The 21,614-nt window shown below is 42.7% G+C and overlaps 1 protein-coding gene across 2 annotated transcripts; it reads right to left on the bottom strand.

The window, feature by feature from the left end:
• Nucleotides 1–48: 48 nt before the first annotated feature.
• On the bottom strand, nucleotides 49–21,599 carry cdh26.2 (cadherin 26, tandem duplicate 2). Of its 2 annotated transcripts, XM_023990683.2 has the most exons (17): nucleotides 21,447–21,599; nucleotides 19,106–19,228; nucleotides 18,747–18,896; nucleotides 7,848–7,992; nucleotides 7,161–7,336; nucleotides 6,945–7,076; nucleotides 6,618–6,803; nucleotides 6,008–6,330; nucleotides 5,519–5,661; nucleotides 5,174–5,401; nucleotides 3,027–3,248; nucleotides 2,741–2,862; nucleotides 2,579–2,656; nucleotides 2,350–2,466; nucleotides 2,204–2,245; nucleotides 1,951–2,055; nucleotides 49–1,761 (listed from the first exon to the last, which is right to left on the bottom strand). In XM_023990683.2, exons 1-17 carry the CDS (start codon nucleotides 21,480–21,482, stop codon nucleotides 1,552–1,554), a joined length of 2,538 nt encoding a protein of 845 aa, XP_023846451.1. In that variant the 5' UTR covers nucleotides 21,483–21,599; the 3' UTR covers nucleotides 49–1,551. The 2 variants fall into 2 exon arrangements, with proteins under 2 accessions (XP_023846451.1, XP_023846452.1); XM_023990684.2 differs by lacking the exon at nucleotides 2,204–2,245.
• Between the last annotated feature and the right edge of the window lie 15 nt (nucleotides 21,600–21,614).

Below are 21,614 nucleotides of genomic sequence, written 5' to 3'. Positions count from 1 at the left end.
TCATTGAAAACGTGAATTGAGATGCATGAAAATATACGTAAAACTAAATGAATGTAAAACAGTTACCTTTATTTAGATACCAATAAACACATATAGAATATACATTCAAAGCCAACACCAATACACACAAATAAATCAACCAGACTTCAGCGCAAAACTTTCAACCCAAGCTTTCACTGGTAATCCAAGCGCGCCCCCATGTATATAGATGGGGCTGTTGTGTAACAGGTTGAGGGCTTCAAGTTCCTCGGAGTCCACATCATTAAGGAACTATCATGGTCCACACACATTTGGCATGGCATGGGCCCTCAGATCCTCAAAAATGTCTACAGCTGCACCATTGAGAGCATCTTGACGGGGTGCATCACCGCTTGGTTTGGCTACTGTTTGGCATCTGGCCACAAAGCGCTACAGAGGGTAGTGTGTACGGACCAGCACATCACTGGGGCCAAGCTCCCTGCCATCCAGGACCTCTATACCAGGCGGTGTCAGAGGAAGACCCTAAAAAATGTCAAAGACTCCAGCCACCCAAATCATACACTCTTCTCTCTGCTACCGCACGACAAGCGGTACCGTTGCACCAAGTCTGGAACCAACAGGACCCTGAACAGCTTCTACCCCCAAGCTATAAGACTTCTAAATAGTTAGTTAAACAGTTAACCAATAGCTACCTGGAATATCTGCATTGATTCTTTTTGCACTAATCTCTTTTGACTCACCCCATACACTGCTGTTAGTTACTGTTTATTATCTATCCTGTTGCCTAGTCACTATATCCCTACCTGTATGTACATATCTACCTCAATTACTTCGTACCCCTGCACATTGACTCGGTACTGGTAACCCGTGTATATAGCCAAGCTCTAATTACTTGTGTATTTATTCCTTGTGTTATTGTTTTTCATACTTTTTGTTAATTTTTTTTCTACTATTTATATATTGTTTCACTGCATTGTTGGGAAGGGCCCGCGGGTAAGCATTTCACTGTTAGTCTACACCTGTTMTTTTCGAAGCGTGTGAAACATACGATTTGATTTGGGAACCATCACCATAACCGTCATAGAAAACACTATTAGACTATTCTGACTCAATGTATTTTCTGAAGACTAAAGAGGTAAGAGATGGTGTGGTATGTTCACTGTTAATTCACCTCTAAATTGCAGCCATCACATTCATAAAACCACAGAGCAAGTCAATGCCATGCAATTATTTTCCACTACATTTCTACTACTCTGTGTGTGTTCTCAGTGGTATTCAGATTTCATTGTTCTCCTTTCAACACTGAGTTCCATCTTGGTCTTGGTTGGATTGGTTGATCACTGATCTTCATAGTCCTGTGTGCATTTGATGTTTTTTGTTAAAAAAATGACACTGCTTGTTCTTATCCAGATTTTGCAAGAGCAAGTTTGCTGTTCTACCTCATTTGAAGAATGAGTGATCCAGTCCAGTTTATAATCCAGGAGTGCGGCCGGTGACCTAGCCTGTTATGCCAATGCTAACTAGCCAGTCCTGGCAGAGCCTTTTGCCCCAGAGGGTGAGGGCAAGATGGGCTTAGGATGCGCTGGGGTCTGGGGTGTTGCAGAAGGAGGCCAGGGTGTTGAACCTGGGGCCCAGGTAGAGGAGCGTGTCCTGGTCGAAGAGGGTCTCAGGGATGGAGATAGCATCCAGCTGGAGGTCTGTCTCTAGGTCCCCCTCTTCAGCGTAGGGGTGCGGGGCATAGTCCCCCAGCTCCTCTCCTTTAACTTGCAGGGTGTACATCCTCTGGAGAAGGTGGAGGGATGGATGGAGGGAGGGCAAGATCGAAGTGAATGGAGGAGAGTTGTGGTCACAATAAAGTTAATCGACAATGAATAAAACAGTTCAACTAGTACATCAAAAAAAATCACAATTAGATTTTTTTTTTTTCATTGATTACAGCCATGACTGTTTGTGACTGTTGCACATTGTCACCTGATTCAGTAGGGTCATCAAGTTCCCGGATTTGTTGAGATAATTATCTTCTTCCCATGAGGAGTATCTTGTTCTTGTCTTCATTGATCTGCTCACCATTGACCCCTGAGTGATGAGAAACAGTGATATCACTACACAGAACACACACACACACATACTGTACAACCAACACAATGCAACATTAGTAGAATCAAAGTCTCATAAAAAAAAAWTGTATACATAAATTGAATTGAAATATTTGATTTGGAAATACCTGTTCATAATAACCATTGGAGCGTAATTTTGTGGGCGCACTCTGAAACATGTTAAATGTTGCTGTAGTACAGTGCCACTGAGAATTTAATTGACAGGTGCAAAAATGTATAAAGGTAGTAGATTTATTTGATTGCTATAGCCTACCTTGCGCAGGGAGGTTCCTCGTTGAAACTGTCCCTCTTGTTGCTCTTGGTAGTAGGAGGAATACTTGGAATATCCTGAACGTACCGATGCTCGCATACTGGCTGACTTCTGTACAACCTGGGAAAATATATAACATTTACTTGTCATGGTTAAACAGTTTTCCACTTGTCAAATATGCCCAGTATGAACCAAAATAATAACGGTGATTGAATATTGCAGGTTTCCTAACCGACATCCTCTTGATTGGTTGAAAAGCAGCTTTTGTCTCCACCTGGCTGTCCACTTGGAGTATGGGAGCCGTAGGCACCTGGGATCAGAAACAGCACATCGTATGATGTAGAAAAGCCATTTCCAGAGATGAACATGTGATAGTAATGTTCTCTGTGGTTACCTTGCAATCAGTTCCTGGGATCTCAATGTTAGATTTGAGCAGATGTTCTCCAGAGATTTCATCTACAGGGATCAGCTTCAGATCTCTCTTACAGGTCATCAGGAGGGCCAACAGTAGAACACCTAGGAGGGACACACACATTTTGATTAGATACAAATCTTCCTTCACACTAACCTGTGCTGTTCTAAACGTATTTAGTGGGAGCCAATTTGCCAAATAAACACTAGGTGGCGATGTAGGCCAGTTTGTCCATTCCACCAAACACAAGACTCAAAAGGCCAAATACCTAGTAGTAGCAACATGGCAGCGAGGACAATCCCTACAGCACTCTCTCCAATCTTGGATCCAGTGACCCTGCGCATGCGGCAGCTGGCCACCCTGGAGCAGTCACACACGGTGACGGACAGGTTGTGGAGGGCACCCTGACCCTGCAAGTCAAACACCTTCAGCAGCAGCTCGTGGTGACCTGCGTACACTGTGTTCTCCTTCACCAGTTTCACTGTGTAGCCTGGAGGAATGTGTAGTGAGAAAGAGAGATAGCAATAGCATTAGTTTAGCTAGTTGAGGGCTGAATGAAGTATAGGCCTATAGTATGGAGAGACTTATGCCACATTCACATGCGAGTCGGAAATAGAAAACTCTGACATTTCTGACTTGCTAACTCGTTGTAGAAAGATGATTCCGAGTGTTCCACTTGGGAAGTATCAGAATCAACCAATAGGAAGCTCTATGCAAATAACTTACATTGATTTGAACTCTGAGGTTACGAGCATGTCGACGTGGCCTTAGGCCTTCTTGTGCAAAAGCTACAGTTGAAGTCGGAAGTTTACATACACTAAGGTTGGAGTCATTAAAACTCGTTTTTTAACCACTCTACAAATTTCTTGTTAACAAACTATAGTTTTGGAAAGTTGGTTAGGACATCTACTTTATGCATGACACAAGTCATTTTTCCAACAATTGTTTACAGACAGATTATTTCACTGCATCACAATTCCAGTGGGTCAGAAGTTTACACACACTAAGTGGCATGTGCCTTTAAACAGCTTGGAAAATTCCAGAAAATGATGTCATGACTTTAGAAGCTTCTGATAGGCTAAATGGAGATGTACCTGTGGATGTATTTCAAGGCCTACCTTCAAACTCAGTGCCTCTTTGCTTGACATGGGGAAATCAAAAGAAATAAGCCAAGACCTCAGAAACAAATGGTAGACCTCCACAAGTCAGGTTCATCCTTGGGAGCAATTTCCAATCACCTGAAGGTACCACATTCATTGGTAAAAACAATAGAACGCAAGTATAAACACCATGGGACCACGCAGCCGTCATACCCCTTGAAGGAGACACGTTCTGTCTCCTAGAGATGAACGCACTTTGGTGCGAAAAGTGCAAATCAATCCCAGAACAACAGCAAAGGACCTTGTGAAGATGCTGGGGGGAACAGGTACAAAAGTATTTATATCCGCAGTAAACCTAGTCCTATATCGACATAACCTGAAAGGCCGCTCAGCAAAGAAGAAGCCAGTGCTCCAAAACCGCCATACAAAAGCCAGACTACGGTTTGCAACTGCACATAGGGACAAATATCGTACTTTTTGGAGAAATGCCGTCTGGGTTATGCTTGCAAGCTGAAGAACACCATCCCAACCGTGAAGCACGGGGGTGGCAGCATCATATTGTGAAGGTGCTTCGCTGCAGGAGGGACTGGTGCACTTCACAAAAGAGATGGCATCATGAGGGGGGYAAATTATGTGGATCTATTGAAGCAACATCTCAAGACATCAGTCAGGAAGTTAAAGCTTGGTCGCAAATGGGTCTTCCAAATGGACAATGACCCCAAGCATACTTCCAAAGTTGTGACAAAATGGCTTAAAGACAACAAAGTCAAGGTATTGGAGTGGCCATCACAAAGCTCTGACCTCAATCCTATAGAAAATTTGTTGGCAGAACTGAAAAAGCGTGTGCGAGCAAACCTGACTCCGTTACACCAGCTCTGTCAGGAGGAATGGGCCAAAATTCACCCAACTTATTATGAGAAGCTTGTGAAAGGCTACCCGAAATGTTTGACCGAGTTAAACTATTTAAGGCAATGCTACCAAATATTAATTGAGTGTATGTAAACTTCTGACTCCCTGGGAATGTGATGAAATAAATAAAAGCTGAATAAAAATCACTCTCTCTACTATTATTTTGACATTTCACATTCTTAAAACAAAGTGGTGATCCTAACTGACCTTAGACAGGGAATTTTTACTAGGATTAAATGTCAGGAATTGTGAACAACGGTTTAAATGTATTTGGCTAAGGTGTATGTAAACTTCCGACTTCAACTGTAGGTATGTAGAGAGTTCCATATGGGCTATATGTAATAACGTATTATGAATGAGAGGTCAGATAGAGTGTACGAGACATTTATGAGGAGGAAAACCTCACCGCTGTCGGGGTCAATCCTCCACTTGCCCTTGACATCGTCCCCTTGGAGTTGGAAGTAGAATGGTCCGCTGTAGGGTTCTCCATCCAGGTCGTAGGCTGTGATGTTGACCTCGCTGTGCTCATCTGAAAGACACATGTCCATGGTGGCCATCTCAAGCTCCGGAAGGTTGTCATTCTGGTCCTTTAGGTGGATGTTGAGCGTTCCAGTTCCGGTCATGGGAGGCTGGCCTGTCAATCAGAGAAACTCTCAACTGACACATGCTGGTGGTACTGTGGATGATAGTGTTATTTCACTGATTTTGGTATAATTTACTGTATTGGAAGAGTACTTTTTATAGTTCTTACCATCATCAATAGCAAACACTGTCACTTGATAGACATTGTCCTTCACATAAGGTGACTCTCGGTCTAAGATCTTAGTTGTGGTTATTTTGCCAGTCATTGCGTCTACTGCCACACAGTCACAAGGGTCCTTTCCTTTCACGTACCTACAAGACATGGTTTGGGCATGTAAGATGTGATTTCGGCTACAGGTCTAGCAAAAGGTTGGCTTGGTTGGCCTGATTGGCTTCAAGAGCGTGCATCATCACAACATATGATCTAGGTATGAGACTTTTAGTAGAATTTTTATAAAAATCAAGAAGGATCTGTGGTTTGAGGTCAAATTAATTCGAGTGATAGACTGGTAATGAACTGTAAAAAGAATTGTCATGGAGAACTGGGCTAAATTCCCAGTCTAGCTTGATAAACAGTAGGAGGTGCTGCAGAACTGTACAGTAGGAGATAGAACAGAAGTCCCACTGAAGGGTGGGTTAAATGCATCCCCAGTCTTACTTGAAGGTGTTGGCATGGCTCCTGTCCAGATCGATGGCAGTGAACGTCTCCAGGTACCAGCCCACCTCCACATTCTCCTCCACCGTCACGTTTTTGATGGCGTAGGGGAAGATGGGCGGGTCGTTGACGTCCTCCACCGTGACCGTCACCTGGCGGGTGGGCAGCAGGGGCGGTTTGAGGCCCGTCAAAGATGCCCCACCTGTGGTGACCACATCCCACAGGTCCGTGGCAGGACGACCTTTGACCTTACAAGAGAAGTAGGGCGCCTCGTTCTCTACACTGACTGACAGGTTCCTCTGAGAGCCATCCTCGTAGTCCAGAGGCTACCAGGAGACAGAGGGAGAATGTGGGTTACGGAAGGATGATTTAGTGTTCAGTCAAACAAATGGATACAGGGCTATGATTATTGCAACCACATCTATGAGCATAGTTCATCAGATTCTACTACAACTAATACTACAGGTCTGCTATTAGTTTGGTTGCGACAACAGCAACAAAAATATGATTAATAGAACAACAGTAAAAATGTAAATTGCAGATAATCTGAAAGTCTCACATGACATACATGATCTTATTTAGGAGGCATTAACTTATTTGAAAGGTAACAGACCTTTTCAACAAACAAGACTCCTTCATTTGTGTCTGGATCAGTGGTGATTCTGAAGTTCTGGTCCTTGTCTCCGTGGATAGTGTATTTGGCCTTCCAGGCTTCAGTACCTTTGGTATCTTGGTCTGAAACCTGGAGCCGAAGAATTGGCACATCACCGCTGTCTCTCTCCTTGATGCTTCCTGCACCCTGAAATAATATAATATCCCAGGAGGATGGAACATTATAAGAGGGATATAGTTGTGGTTCCGGAGATTCATTAGCATATTTGAACAAATACCTCCACCACATCTTGTGATGAAGTGAAGAGGATAGAATTATTTTGCCCACCGTTTGCCCAGTGAAGACAGGCAAATGGTTGTTTCCGTCCTCTATATTGATGATGTTTGTACAGGTGCTGGAGAGCTGAACCACCTCTCCACGATCTTTAGCCTCCACCAGGATGGTGTATTTCTCTGATTTCTGAAGTGGATGATTGAAACAATCACACTATAGATGAAAGTTAACGAAATAAAAATGATAGACATAAATAGAGGCACCTCTTACCTCGTGCTCCAGACACCCTTTGAATTTGATGATTCCAGTCGAACCACTTTGCTCAAGGAAGAACTCCAGGGTGTCTGGGGGTGTAGGGGTGATGGAGACCATCTTCAGGTCAAATGTGCCGTTGTTTGTCCTGCTGTGATCTTTATCTGTTGCCACTACAGCTGTCACGAAATCTCCTGACATGAGAGGAAACAGAGAGTTATGGTTTCAGAGGCCCCAATTCAACCAGTCATAGTTAAAGGACAACCACACCACAGGTTCACTCAAAATGTTTACTCTTAAAAACACTTAAAAAAACATCTAAAACAGACTGTTTCAAAAATGCTTGCTATTTCCTCATAGAGGTTGATGTCATCCTCCATATTTAATGACCAGCATACGCCCACACCATTCTGTTGTTGGGGTACGTCCACACCATTCCAACACAGAACAGTTGCTTTTTTAACATACTTCAAAAATGAAAGCTATTTCCCTCATATTGTAAATCATTATAGTTCATATTTCAAAGAACACTGGAAACACTTCACAGTTACTTTAACAATAGATCGTAAACATTCTGAGTGAACACACACAAATGTGGTTTTCCTTTATCGGCAATAAATAAAATGAAGGCGGCAAGAATAAAAGAAAAAAGAAAGAAAGAAAGAAAAGAAAGAAAGAAAGACACAAACAAATCAAATATTTTACCTTGTGAAGTAGACTCTTTCAGGTTGACGGTGTAAGTGTTCCTCTGGAAAACCGGTGGGTTGTCATTGATGTCTAGAATCTCCACCTCCACTCCCAGTCGGGTGTCCAATGCATTATTGGATGTATCTCTGGCCTCAAATGTCAGCTGTAGTCCCATGTGATAAGGAAGATGTGAATCAATCCACCAATCAACCAACCAACCAATCAATCAATACATCCACCAATCAATACATCAACCAATCAAGCAAACGATCAAGCAATCAAGCAATACATTTAATAAAAACTAAACCAAACTAAAATAACACAACGCAATACCCATACAGAAAAAAATACATTTCAATATATTTKATGTCATGTAAAATGTATTTCCAATACATGTAGATACATTTGGGCCATAAGCAAAAAAGAAAATGCTCAACCAGAAGCGGCACTCCTAGTGGCCGGGGACTTTAATGCATTTCTACCAGCATGTCACATGTGCAACCAGAGGAAAACAAACTCTAGACRACCTTTACTCCACACACGGAGACGCATACAAAACTCTCCCTCGCCCTCCATTTGGCAAATCTGACCAGAATTCTATCCTCCTGATTCCTGCTTACAAGCAAAAACTAAAGCAGGAAGTACCAGTGACTCTCTCAATATAGAAGAGGTCAGATAACGCGGATGCTACGCTACAGGACTGTTTTGCTTTTCAGCACAGACTGGAATATGTTCTGGGATTCATCCAATGGCATTGAGGAGTATACCACCTCAGTCACCGGCTTCATCATTAAGTGCATTGACGACGTCACCCCACAGTGACCGTACGTACATATCCCAACCAGAAGCCATGGATTACAGGCAAAATCCACACGGAGCTAAAGGCTAGAGCTGCCGCTTTCAAGGAGCTGGACACTAATCCGGACGCTTATAAGAAATCCTGCTTTGCCCTCAGACGAACCATCAAACAGGCAAAGCATCAATACAGGACTAAGATTAAATCCTACTACATCGGCACTGACGCTCGTCTGAGGTGACATGGCTTGAAAACTATTACGGACTACAAAGGGAAACCCAGTCACAAGATGGCCAGTAACGCGAGCCTACTAGACGAGCTAAATGCCTTTGTTTTTCACTTTGAGGCAAGCAACACTGAAGCACGCATTAGAGCACCAGCTGTTCCAGACATCTGTGCGATCACGCTATCCGATGTGAGCAAGACCTTTAAAAAGTTCAACATTCACAAATACGGATTTCCAGGACATGTACTCAAAGCATGCGTGACCAACTGGCAAGTGTCTTCACTGACATTTTTAACCTCTCCCTGACCAAGTCTGTAATACCTACATGTTTCAAACAGACCACCATAGTCCCTGTGCCCAAGTTAGGGAAGATAACCTGCCTAAATGATTACTGCCCCATAGCACTCATGTCGGTAGCCATGAAGTGCTTTGAAAGGCTGGTCATGGCTCACATCAACACCATCATGCCGGAAACCCTAGACCCATTCCAATTCGCATACCACCTCAACAGATCCACAGATGATGCAATCTCAATCACACTCCACACATCCCATTTCCCTACCGGACAAAAGGAACACTTACAGTGGGGAGAACAAGTATTTGATACACTGCCGATTTTGCAGGTTTTCCTACTTACAAAGCATGTAGAGGTCTGTCATTTTTATCATAAGGTACACTTCAACTGTGAGAGACGGAATCTAAAACAAAAGTCCAGAAAATCACATTGTATGATTTTAGTAATTAATTTGGCATTTTATTGCATGACATAAGTATTTGATCCCACCTACCAACCAGTAGAATTCCGCGGTCTCCACAGAACCCTGTTTAGTTTTTTCTTTCAAGAAGCCCTCCTGTTCTTCCACTCATTACCTGTTTAACTGCAACATGTTTGAACTCGTTACCTGTATTAAAGACACCTGTCCACCACATCAATAAACAGACTCCAACCTCTCCACAATGGCCAAGACCAAGGAGCTGTGTAAGGACATCAGGGATAAATTGTAGCCCTGTACAAGGCTGGGATGGGCTACAGGACAATAGGCAAGCAGCTTGATGAGAAGGCAACAACTGTTGGCACAATTATTAGAAAATGAAGAAGTTCAAGATGACGGTCAATCACCCTCGGTCTGGGGCTCCATGCAAGATCTCACCTCGTGGGCATCAATGATCATGAGGAATGGAGGGATCAGCCCAGAACTACACGGCAGGACCTGGTCAATGACCTGAAGAGAGCTGGGACCAACAGTCTCAAAGAAAACCATAGTAACACACTACGCCGTCATGGATTAAAAATCCTGCAGCGCACGCAGTCCCCCTGCTCAAGCCAGCGCATGTCAGGCCGTCTGAAGTTTGCCAATGACCATCTGATGATCCAGAGGAGGAATGGGAGAAGGTCATGTGGTCTGATGAGACAAAAATAGAGCTTTTTGCTCTAAACTCCACTCGCCGTGTTTGGAGGAATAGAAGGATGAGTACAACCCCAAGAACACCATCCCAACCGTGAAGCATGGAGGTGGAAACATCATTCTTTGGGATGCTTTTCTGCAAAGGGACAGGACGACTGCACCGTATTGAGGGAGGATGGATGGGGCCATGTATCGCGAGATCTACACCAACAACCTCCTTCCCTCAGTAAGAGCATTGAAGATGGGTCGTGGCTGGGTCTTCCGGCATGACAACGACCCGAAACACACAGCCAGGGCAACTAAGGAGTGGCTCCGTAAGAAGCATCTCGGTCCTGGAGTGGCTAGCCAGTCTCCAGACCTGAACCCAATAGAAATCTTTGGAGGAGCCGAAAGTCCGTATTGCCCAGCGACAGCCCCGAAACCTGAGGATCTGGAGAAGGTCTGTATGGAGGAGTGGGCCAAAATCCCTGCTGCAGTGTGTGCAAACCTGGTCAGAACTACAGGAAACGTATGATTCGTAATTGCAAACTAAGGTTTCTGTACCAAATATTAAGTTCTGCTTTTCTGATGTATCAAATACTTATGTCATGCAATAAAATGCAAATTTAATTACTTAAAAATCATACAATGTGATTTTCTGGATTTTTGTTTTAGATTCCGTCTCTCACAGTTGAAGTGTACCTATGATAAAAATTACAGACCTCTACATGCTTTGTAAGTAGGAAAACCTGCAAAATCATCAGTGTWTCAAATACTTGTTCTCCCCACTGTATGTGAGAAMGCTGTTCATTGACTACAGCTCAGCGTTCAACACCATAGTGCCCTCAACTTATCACTAAGCTAAGAACCCTGGAACTAAACACCTCCCTCTGCAACTGAATGCTGGACTTCCTGACAGGCCGCCACCAGGTGGTAAGTGTAGGCAACAACACATCTGCCACACTGATCGTCAACACTGGGGCCCCTCAGGGGTGCGTGCTTAGTCCCCTCCTGTACTCCCTGTTCACCTACAACTGCGTGGTCAAGCACGACTCCTACACCATCATGAAGTTTGCTGACGACACAACAGTAGTAGGCCTTCACCAACAATGATGAGACAGCCTATAGGGAGGAGGTCAGAGACCTGGCAGTGTYGTGCCAGGACAACAACCTCTCCCTCAATGTGAGCAAGACAAAGGAGCTGATCGTGGACTATAGGGAAAGGAGGGCTGAACAGGCCCCCCATTAACATCGACGGGGCTGTAGTGGAGCGGGTCGAGAGTTTCAAGTTCCTTAGTGTCCACATCACCAACAAACTATCATGGCCCAAAGACAGTTGTGAAGAGGTAACGACAACACATTTTCCTCCTCAGGAGACTGAAAAGATTTGTCATGGGTCCCCAGGCTCTACAGAGGGTTGTGCGTACGGCCCAGTACATCCCTGGGGCCAAGCTTCCTGCCATTCAGGACCTATATACAAGGTGGTGTCAGAGGAAGGCCCCAAAAATATTATGTTATTTGTCACATGCGTTGTAAACAACAGGTTTATACTAACAGTGAAATGCTTACTTATGGGCCCTTGCCAACAATGCAGAGAGATATAACATTGAGAAATAATAGAAAAGTAAAACATGGAATAATAAATGTAATGATAAATACACAACGAGTAAAGATAAGAGACATTTATGCGTGATCCGAAAATGTGGTCGGAGGTTCCGTATGGAGGGTGTGACGCAATTAAGGAGCCTCCGGAGGCATGCATAGGCTAAGTTTAGCTGCGTACTACATCACCGTGTAGCTCCTTATTTTTTTTTTACAATGTGGAAGTTTTGCACTAGTTTTGCATTTACATGATTGGTCGACGGTAGGTGGGGSCAGGAGGTCCTGTATAAACACAAACTCACTTCCTTGACAACATCTTTCACAACAGCGCTGCGCCGCTCCGTGAAGTGCAAGAAGTATGAATGCAGATGTCGAATTGGCCATGCAGCACCTTTAACTTMGCTATATACACGGGGTACCAGTGCCGAGTCATTGTGCAGGGGTACGAGGTCATAATTAAACTAGATACAGTTGAAGTCGGGAAGTTTACATACACTTAGGTTGGAGTCATTAAAACTCGTTTTTTCAACCACTCCACAAATTTCTTGTTAACAAACTACAGTTTTTTGCAAGTCGGTTAGGACTTCTACTTTGATACAAGTCATTTTTCCAACGATTGTTGACAGATAGATTATTTCACTTATAATTCACTGTATCGCAATTCCAGTGGGTCAGAAGTTTACATACACTAAGTTGACTCTGCCTTTAAACAGCTTMGAAAATTCCAGAATATGATGTCATGGCTTTAGACGCTTCTGATAGGCTAATTGACATAATTTGAGTCAATTGGAGGTGTACCTGTGGATGTATTTCAAGGCCTACCTTCAAACTCAGTGCCTCTTTGCTTGACATCATGGGAAAATCAAAAGAAATCAGCCAAGACTTTAGAAAAAAATGGTAGACTTCCACAAGTCTGTTTCATCCTTGGGAGCAATTTCCAAACGCCTGAAGATACCATGTTCATCTATACATACAATAGTACACAAGTTTAAACACCATGGGACCACACAACCGTCATACCGCTCAGGAAGAAGACATCGTTCTGTCTCCTAGAGATGAACGTACTTTGGTGCGAAAAGTGCAAATCAATCCCAGAACAACAGCAAAAAGATACCAATTTCTTTAAGAATTTATTTAAACAATTAAAGCAAATTTACCAACATTTCTGAAAATGGATATATAGTGTTTTGCAGTGGTGTAAAGTACTTAAGTAAAACTATTTTAAAGTACTACTTAAGTCGTTTTTTGGGGTATCTGTACTTTACTATGTATATATTTTGTTTCACTTCACTACGTTCCTAAAGAAAATTACTTTACTCCATACATTTTCCCTGACACCCAAAAGTACATTTTGACAGGAAAATGGTCCCATTCACACACTTATCAAGAGAACATCCCTGGTCATCCCTACTTCGTCTGACCTGGCAGACTCATTAAACACAAATGCTTAGTTTGTAAATGTCTGAGTGTTGGAGTGTGCCCCTGGCTATCCGTAAATAAAAAAAAAAAGGAATTTGAAATGATTTATACTTTTACTTTTGACACTTAAGTACATTTTAGCAATTCCATTTACGTTTGATACTTAAGTATATTTAAAACCAAGTAGCATTTTACTGGGTGACTTTCACTTTCACTTGAGTCATTTTCTATTAAGGTATCTTTACTTTTACTCTCAACTTTTCAAGTGTCTCTCTTCAGTTGAATTAAGTAATGAGAGATTGGGCACTGTTTTTCTATATTTTTATTTACATTTTTATCGATTGAAACAAGAACTATACACCGTACAACATTCCACAATATGTCAATGTCAATGTATAGGTCTAGGTCTTGTGTTTCAAATTAATATTGTTATACAGTGGATGGTTAGCGGTGTTACGGTGTGCTGTGTTCGTAACTGGTATTTACTAGTTAAATCATCCATGAATCACCTTGTGATGGGGAATGGAAGCTTGTTGTATGCAACAGGGAGGGTCAATTGAAACCAAAATTCACTTGTTAAAACATTTCTAGCCTGTCTATCTATGGGTTACAGGTTTGACGCGTTATGTTCGACTCGCTCAGTTTTTCACGACAAAGCAACAGAAAATGGCCAAACAGAGTAGAACCTGCTCACCTGCTTTRACACTATGGTGTGACTATTAGATGTTCAATGTTTCTTTTGAGAGAAATATTTAAAAACGAATAGTTTCACCATATTAAAATGAAAGAGGTTGACCTTAAAATGAAGGACAGATGTAAATTATTCACTAATCACATAAAATAATCTTCAGAAATAACTTTGWCAAAGCAATGAAATAACTAAGGCTTTCCAATAATGGTATTTTATATAATTGTATTTTGGGAGGTTAGTGGGTTAAATTCTTCCTAGGTGTCACAGAGGGTTGCAAATGTTGCAAATGGGAACTTGTTCTCAACTAGCCTACCTGGTTAAATAAAGGGGAAATCAAAAAAAGAAAGGGTGTACAGAGGGATGTCAAAATGCAGAATTTTAAATACTTTAGTAAGTCTTTATTCACATTGAGAATCTGATTTATTTAATTCTCCATGTGGTCTATATTAAACGGCACTTCATTAACATAACAGGCTTTTAAAATGCAATATTGTTGCAGTATTTCTATTTAACACATTAAAGGGACTCATTTCGTGGAAAGACCCAGTGCACGTTAAGTTCTGCCAGTTGGACTTTGGTTGCAATGCTCTCGTCAAGTTTTTTTGTTTAGTTGTCATGTGCACATGAAAGACATGGTGTCACTACATGACCTAATGTTTGTAATCATTTCGTAGTCATTTTGACCAAATATTTTGTAGTGGCGGTAGCCTATTAAAATACTTGGAGGTGTGGCTGGTTGGGGGCGTGGCTGGCTGGGGTCGTAGCTTTGGCTTCATGCTTTTTGGCCTCCCATGAGACCTGATTGTCATGCCTGTTAATGTGTTATGCGTTCTGCAATTAAAATGGCCTACTAAAGTTGAATTGTAAAGACAGTCACCATTTTGTTACAATAAGATTCGGCAAATGTTTTGTATTTGCCATGCATTTGAATAATAACTACATTTAAATGCATGTTGGAATATATGTAAAATATATTGCTAAGAATGTATTTTGAAATATATTAAATACATTTTCCAATGTATTTAAAATATATTGTGATATACATTTTACATACATTTATATATTCATTTTAAATACATTCCGTAATGTACACTGAACACAAATATAAACACAACATGTCACAATTTCTAAGATTTTTCTGAGTTACAGTTCATATAAGGAAATCAGTCAATTGAAAGAAATCCATTAATCTTTGACTGGGAATACAGTCATRTGTTGGTCACGAAAACTGTACCTTAAAAAAAAGTTGTGCTGTGGATCAGAAAACCAGTCAGCATCTGGTGTAACCACCATTGCCTCATCTAGCGTGAGTTGATCAGGCTGTTGATTGTGGCCTGTGGAATGTTGTCCCACTCCTCTTCAATGGCTGTGCAAAGTTGCTGGATATTGGCGGGAACTGGAACATGCTGTCGTACAAGTCGATCCAGAGCATCCCAAAAATGCTCAATGGGTAACACGTCTGGTGAGTATGCAGGCCATGAAAGAACTGGGACATTTCCAGCTTTCAGGAATTGTGTACAGACGTGGGGACGTGCAATATCATGCTGAAACATGAGGTGATGGTGGCAGATGAACGGCACGACAATGGGCCTCAGGATCACATCACGGTATCTCTGTGCATTCAAATTGCCATTGGTAAAATGCAATTGTGTTTGTTGCCCGTAGCTTATGCCTGCCCATACCATAACCCCACCACCACCACCATGGGGAACTATGTTCCCAATGCTGTCTGTCATCTGCCCAGTACAGGTGAAACCGGGATTCATCTGTGAAGAGCACACTTCTCCAGCGTGCCAGTGGCCATCGAAGGTCAGCCTTTGCCCACTGAAGTAGGCTACGACGCCGAACTGCAGTCAGGTCAAGACCCTGGTGAGGACGACGAGTACTCAGATGAGCTTCCCTGAGACTGTTTCTGACAGTTTGTGCGGAAGTTCTTCGGTAGTGCAAACCCACAGTTTCATCAGCTGTCCAGGTTGCTGGTCTCAGACGATCCCGCAGGTGAATTAGCCGGATGTAGGTCCTGGGTTGACTTGGTTACACGTGGTCTGCAGTTGTGAGGCTGGTTGGACGTACTGCCATATTCTCTAAAATGACGTTGGCCTACTGTGACGTATTGAAATTAACTTTCAATTTTCTGGCAACAGCTCTGGTGAACATTCCTGCAGTCAGCATGCCAATTGCACACTCCCTCAAACTTTGAGACATCAAATAAAATACAATTTTACTGGTCACATACACATATTTAGCAGATGTTATTGCGGGTGTAGCGAAATGCTTGTGTTATAGCTCCAACAGTGCAGTAGTATCTGACAAGTCACAACYATACACACAAATCTAGAAGTAAAAGAATGGAATTAAGAAATATATAAATATTAGGAGGAGCAATGCCGGAGTGGCATTGACTAAAATACATTAGAATAGAATCAAGCATATACATATTAAATTAGTAAAGTTGTATGTAAACATTATGAAAGTGACTAGTGTTCCATTATTAAAGTGAACAGTGATTCCATGTCTATGTACATAGTGCAGCAGCCTCTAAGGTGCAGGGTTGAGTAACCGGGTGGTAGCCAGCTAGTGATGGCTATTTAACAGTCTGATGGCCTTGAGAGAGAAGTTGTTTTTCAGTCTCTCGGTCCCAGCTTTGATGCATCTGTACTGACCTCGCCTTCTGGATGATAGTGTGGTGAACAGGCCGTGGCTTGGGTGGTTGATGTCCTTCCTTAGACTTCGGGTGCTGCAGGTGTCCTGGAGGGCAGGTGTTGTGCCCTCGGTGATGCGTTGGGCACCACCCTCTGGAGAGCCCTGCGGTTGCAGGTGGTGCAGTTGCCGTACCAGGTGATGATACAGCCCGACAGGATGCCTCTCAATTGTGCATCTGTAAAAGTTTGTGAGGGTCTTAGGGGCCAAGCCAAATTTCTTCAGCCTCCTGAGGTTGAAGAGGCGCTGTTGTGCCTTCTTCATCACACTGCTTCTGTGTGTGGACAATTTGAGATTGTCAGTGATGTGTACGCAGAGAAGCTTGAAGCTTTTCACCTTCTCCACTGCCGTCCCGTCGATGTCGATAGGGGCATGTTACCTCTGCTGTTTCCTGAAGTCCACGATCAGCTCCTTCTTTTTGTTGACGTTGAGGAAGAGGTTATTTTCCTGACACCACTCCACCAGGGCCCTCACCTCCTCCCTGTAGGCTGTCTCGTCATTGTTGGTAATCAGGCCTACTGCTGTTGTGTCGTCTTCAAACTTGATGATTGTGTTGGAGGCTTGCATGTCCACGCAGTCATGGGTGAACAGGGAGTACAGGAGGGGGCTGAGCACACACCCTTGTGGGGCCCCCGTGTTGAGGATCAGTGTAGTGGAGGTGTTGTATCCTACCTTCAACTCCTGGGGGCGGCCCGTCAGGCAGTCCAGGACCCAGTTGCACAGGGAGGGGTTCAGACCTAGGGCCCCAAGCTTAATGATGAGCTTGGAGGGTATTATGGTGTTGAAGGCTGAGCTATATTCAATGAACAGCATTCTTACATAGGTATTTATCTTGTACAGATGGTATAGGGCAGTGTGCAGTGCGATAGGGATTGCATTGTCTATGGATCTATTGGGGCCTGATGCAAATCAAAGGGTTGTCAGGGAAGGTAGGTTGTCAGGGAAGGTGATATGATCCTTAACTAGCCTCTCAAAGCACTTCGTAATGACAGAAGTGAGTGCTGTGGGGCATAGTCATTTAGTTCAGTGACCTTTGCTTTCTTGGGTACAGGAACAATGGTGGTCATCTTGAAGCAAGTGGGGACAGCAGAGTGGGATAGGGAGAGATTGAATATGTCCGTAAACACTCCAGCCAGCTGGTCTGCACATGCTCTGAGGACGCGGCTAGTGATGCTGTCTGGGCTGGCAGCCTTGCGAGGGTTAAAACACCACGAGTAGTTAATCATTAAACATACACCACTGTCTTTGTTCTTCCTGGAGAGCTCTTTATTCCTGTCTGCGCGATGTACTGAGAACCCAGCTGGCTGTATGGACGGGGACAGTATATCCGGAGAGAGCCATGATTCTGTGAAACAGAGTATGTTACAGTCCCTGATATCTCTCTGGAAGGAGATGTACTGAGGCCGCATTTTTTTGTAGCTGGGGATTTTAACAAAGTAAATTTGAGGAAAACATCAACACATTGACTGTAGTACTCTTGCGGCAAAAACACTCAAGCACTGTTACTCCCTCTTCTGAGATGGCTACAAGGCCCTCCCCTTCTTTCAGCAAATCAGATCACGACTACATTTTTCTCCTCCCTTCCTATAGGCAGAACCTCAAACAGGAAGTACCGGTGCTAAGGTATTATTCAACGCTGGGCTGACCTATCGGAATCCATGCTTCAAGATTGTTTTGATCTGGACTAGGATATGCGGCAGCAGGTAGCCTAGTGGTTAGAGTGTTGGACTAGTTACRGAAAGGTTGCAAGATCGAATCCCTGAGCTGAAAAGGTAAAAATCTGTCGTTCTACTCCTGAACAAGGCAGTTAACCCACTGAAATGTGTAATTTCATMCTGTTTAATCAGCTTCTTGATATGCACAAAATATGTAGAGAAATAAGCTTTTTGTGCATATGAAACATTTCTGGGATTTGTTATTGCAGCTCATGAAACATCGGATTAACACCTTACATGTTGCGTTTATATTATGTTCAGTGTAATTAAAATGTATAGAATTAGAATTGTTTCAAATAAATGATTTGGCCAATTGTAAATGTTATTAAAAAATATATTTGAATTGTCTTTTTTTATGGTCAATGAGTTCCATTCTTTCCCACCTTAAGCTTCTGGTAAAGCTCGTAGTCTAGTTCTCCATGAACTAGGATATCTCCAGTGTCTGTATTGATAGACAGTTTTCCTTTGGGGTCCAGATCAACCCCTTGACCTTGTAGATGGAAACCCACACGGAACGCCTTCTCAACCTGAATCTGAAACAAAACATCCATTCAGTGCATGACTTTGTGTGTTTGCGTATGCGTGCACGTGCACGCATGTGTGTGCATGTGCACGCACCCGTGTCTGTCCGTCCGCCTACTTGTTCGACCGTGTGTGTGTGTCTGTTCGAATCAATGCACATGTGATTACAAAGAAAAACGAGGCATCTCCCTCTCGACAAAAGAGTGTGATCTTTACTTACTTTCCCCAGTGCATAAGGATAAGGTCCGGGTCTCGCCTCTTCTATCTTAAAAGAGTCTACAATCCAGGTTCTCTTCTGCCGATGCAGTAACTCTTCAGAGGACACACTGACAATCCCCAGACACTGCAGAGCAAACCAGACAGGAACAGATGCATTGGTTAAAAAAGGTATTTCCTTGAAAGTTGAGCCTGTCTCTATTGTGAGAAGGGTACGGTTAAAGGTACGGTACGGTTAAAGTGTACATAAGAATGAACGGGACTGAAAGCCATGGGAACATAAAGACATTTAGCTGAGCTCATCTCTCCATCTCATTCTCTATATATATACACATTTATATACACTACTGTTCAAAAGTTTAGCGTCACTTAGAAATGTCCTTGTTTTTGAAAGAAAAGCACATCTTTTTGTCCATTAAAATAACATCAAATTGATCAGAAATACACTGTATTTGACATTGTTGATGTTGAAAATGATCATTGTAGCTTGAAACGGCTGTATGTAGGCGTACAGAGGCCCATTATCTGTAACCATCACTCCTGTGTTCCAATGGCACGTTGTGTTAGTTTATAATTTTAAGAGGCTAATTGATCATTAGAAAACCCTTTTGTAATTATGTTAGCACAGCTGAAAACTGTTGTGCTGATTACAGAAGAAATAAAACTGGCCTTCTTTAGATTTGTGGGTTTTGTGGGTTTGATTACAGGCTCAAAATGGCAAGAAACYAATAACTTTCTTTTGAAACTCGTCAGTCTATGCTTGTTCTGAAAAATGAAGGCTATTCCATGTGAGAAATTGCCAAGAAACTGAAGATCTCGTACAACATTACACACAGTATAAGCACCATGGGACCGTGCAGCCGCCATACCGCTCAGGAAGGAGAAGCATTCTGTCTCCTAGAGATGAACGCACTTTGGTGCAAAAAGTGCAAATTAATCCCAGAACAAATGCAAAGGACCTTGTGAAGATGCTGGAGGAAACAGGTACAAAAGTATCTATATCCACAGTAAAACGAGTACTATATCGACATAACCTGAAAGGCCGCTCAGCAACTAAGAAGCCACTGCTCCAAAACCGTCATAAAAAGCCAGACTACAGTTTGCAACTGCACATGGGGACAAAGATCGCACTTTTCTTGCAAGCCGAAGAACTCCATCCCATCTGTGAAGCACAGGGGTGGCAGCATCATGTTGTGGGGGTGCTTTGCTGCAGGAGGGACTGGTGCACTTCACAAAATAGATGGCATCATGAGGAATGCAAATTGTGTGGTTATATTGAAGCAACATCTCAAGACATCAATCAGGAAGTTAAAGCTTGGTCGCAAATGGGTCTTCCAAATGGACAATGACCCCAAGCATACTTCCAAAGTTGTGGCCAAATGGCTTAAGGACAATAAAGTCAAGGTATTGGAGTGGCCATCACAAAGCCCTGACCTCAATCCCATAGATAATGTGTGGGCAGAACTGAAATAGCATGTGCGAGCAAGGAGGCCTACAAACCGGATTCAGTTACAACAGCACTGTCAGGAGGAATGGGCCACAATTCACCCAACTTATTGTGGGAAGCTTGTGGAAGGCTACCCAAATGTTTGACCCAGGTTAAACAATTTAAAGGCAATGCTACCAAATACTAATTGAGTGTATGTAAACTTCTAACCCCCTGGGAATGTGATGAAATAAATAAAAGATGAAATAAATCATTCTCTCTACTATTATTCTGACATTTCACATTTTTAAAATGAAGTGGTGATCCTAACTGACCTAAGACAGGGAATTTTTACTAGGATTAAATGTCAGGATTTGTGAAATACTGAGTTTACATTTATTTGGCTACGGTGTATGTAAACTTCCGACTTAACCTGTATTTGTAGGATTACACTTTTTCAATGCATAAGCCACCAGATGTGGTAAAGGTCATGCATTTAGTTTTTTTGTACATTCAAGAACAGTTTAAGACCATAAACGGAGGCCTGTGGTGACTGAAAKGCAGTCTGGAGCTCTTCAACAGCCTGAACCAGAGAAGGAGCACATGAGTGTAAGACTGTATATTGGTTACTAAACCATGCTAAAAACAATATCACAATTCCAGATTTCGCCCACCTTCCAGACCCAAAGATCTAAAGCACTATATATTCAACAAGAAATGCTTAAACTCTGGTTACTTAATCAGTATGATACATTTGATTTAAATATGCTATTCAAATCCTAGTCTGAATGAACACAAAGTCCCATCCCAAACCGTATCCAAGTAAATGGTTGAGCATGATAAGCCACTGTGTCTGTCTGCACATCAGTCCATTGACCCTCTATTCAACAGATGATTGACTTCAAACATCAAACCTTACCAGTGTCATGAGCAGACAGGTACTTCTAGTCCCCATATCGTATCCAGATGTGTGAGCTGATATGGTACTCCAATGCCACAGAGTGTAGGCTTGTCCCTAAATACAGTACAGACTCAGTCCACCTGAGGTGGAAACACAGCTGAAGAGACGTGTCCTGGCTTCGGCTAC

This window comes from Salvelinus sp. IW2-2015, linkage group LG7, assembly GCF_002910315.2.
Source record: "Salvelinus sp. IW2-2015 linkage group LG7, ASM291031v2, whole genome shotgun sequence".
Lineage (NCBI taxonomy): Eukaryota > Metazoa > Chordata > Actinopteri > Salmoniformes > Salmonidae > Salvelinus > Salvelinus sp. IW2-2015.
Note: the sequence above shows the minus strand (reverse complement) of the source record. Positions and strands in the feature narration are given on the sequence as shown.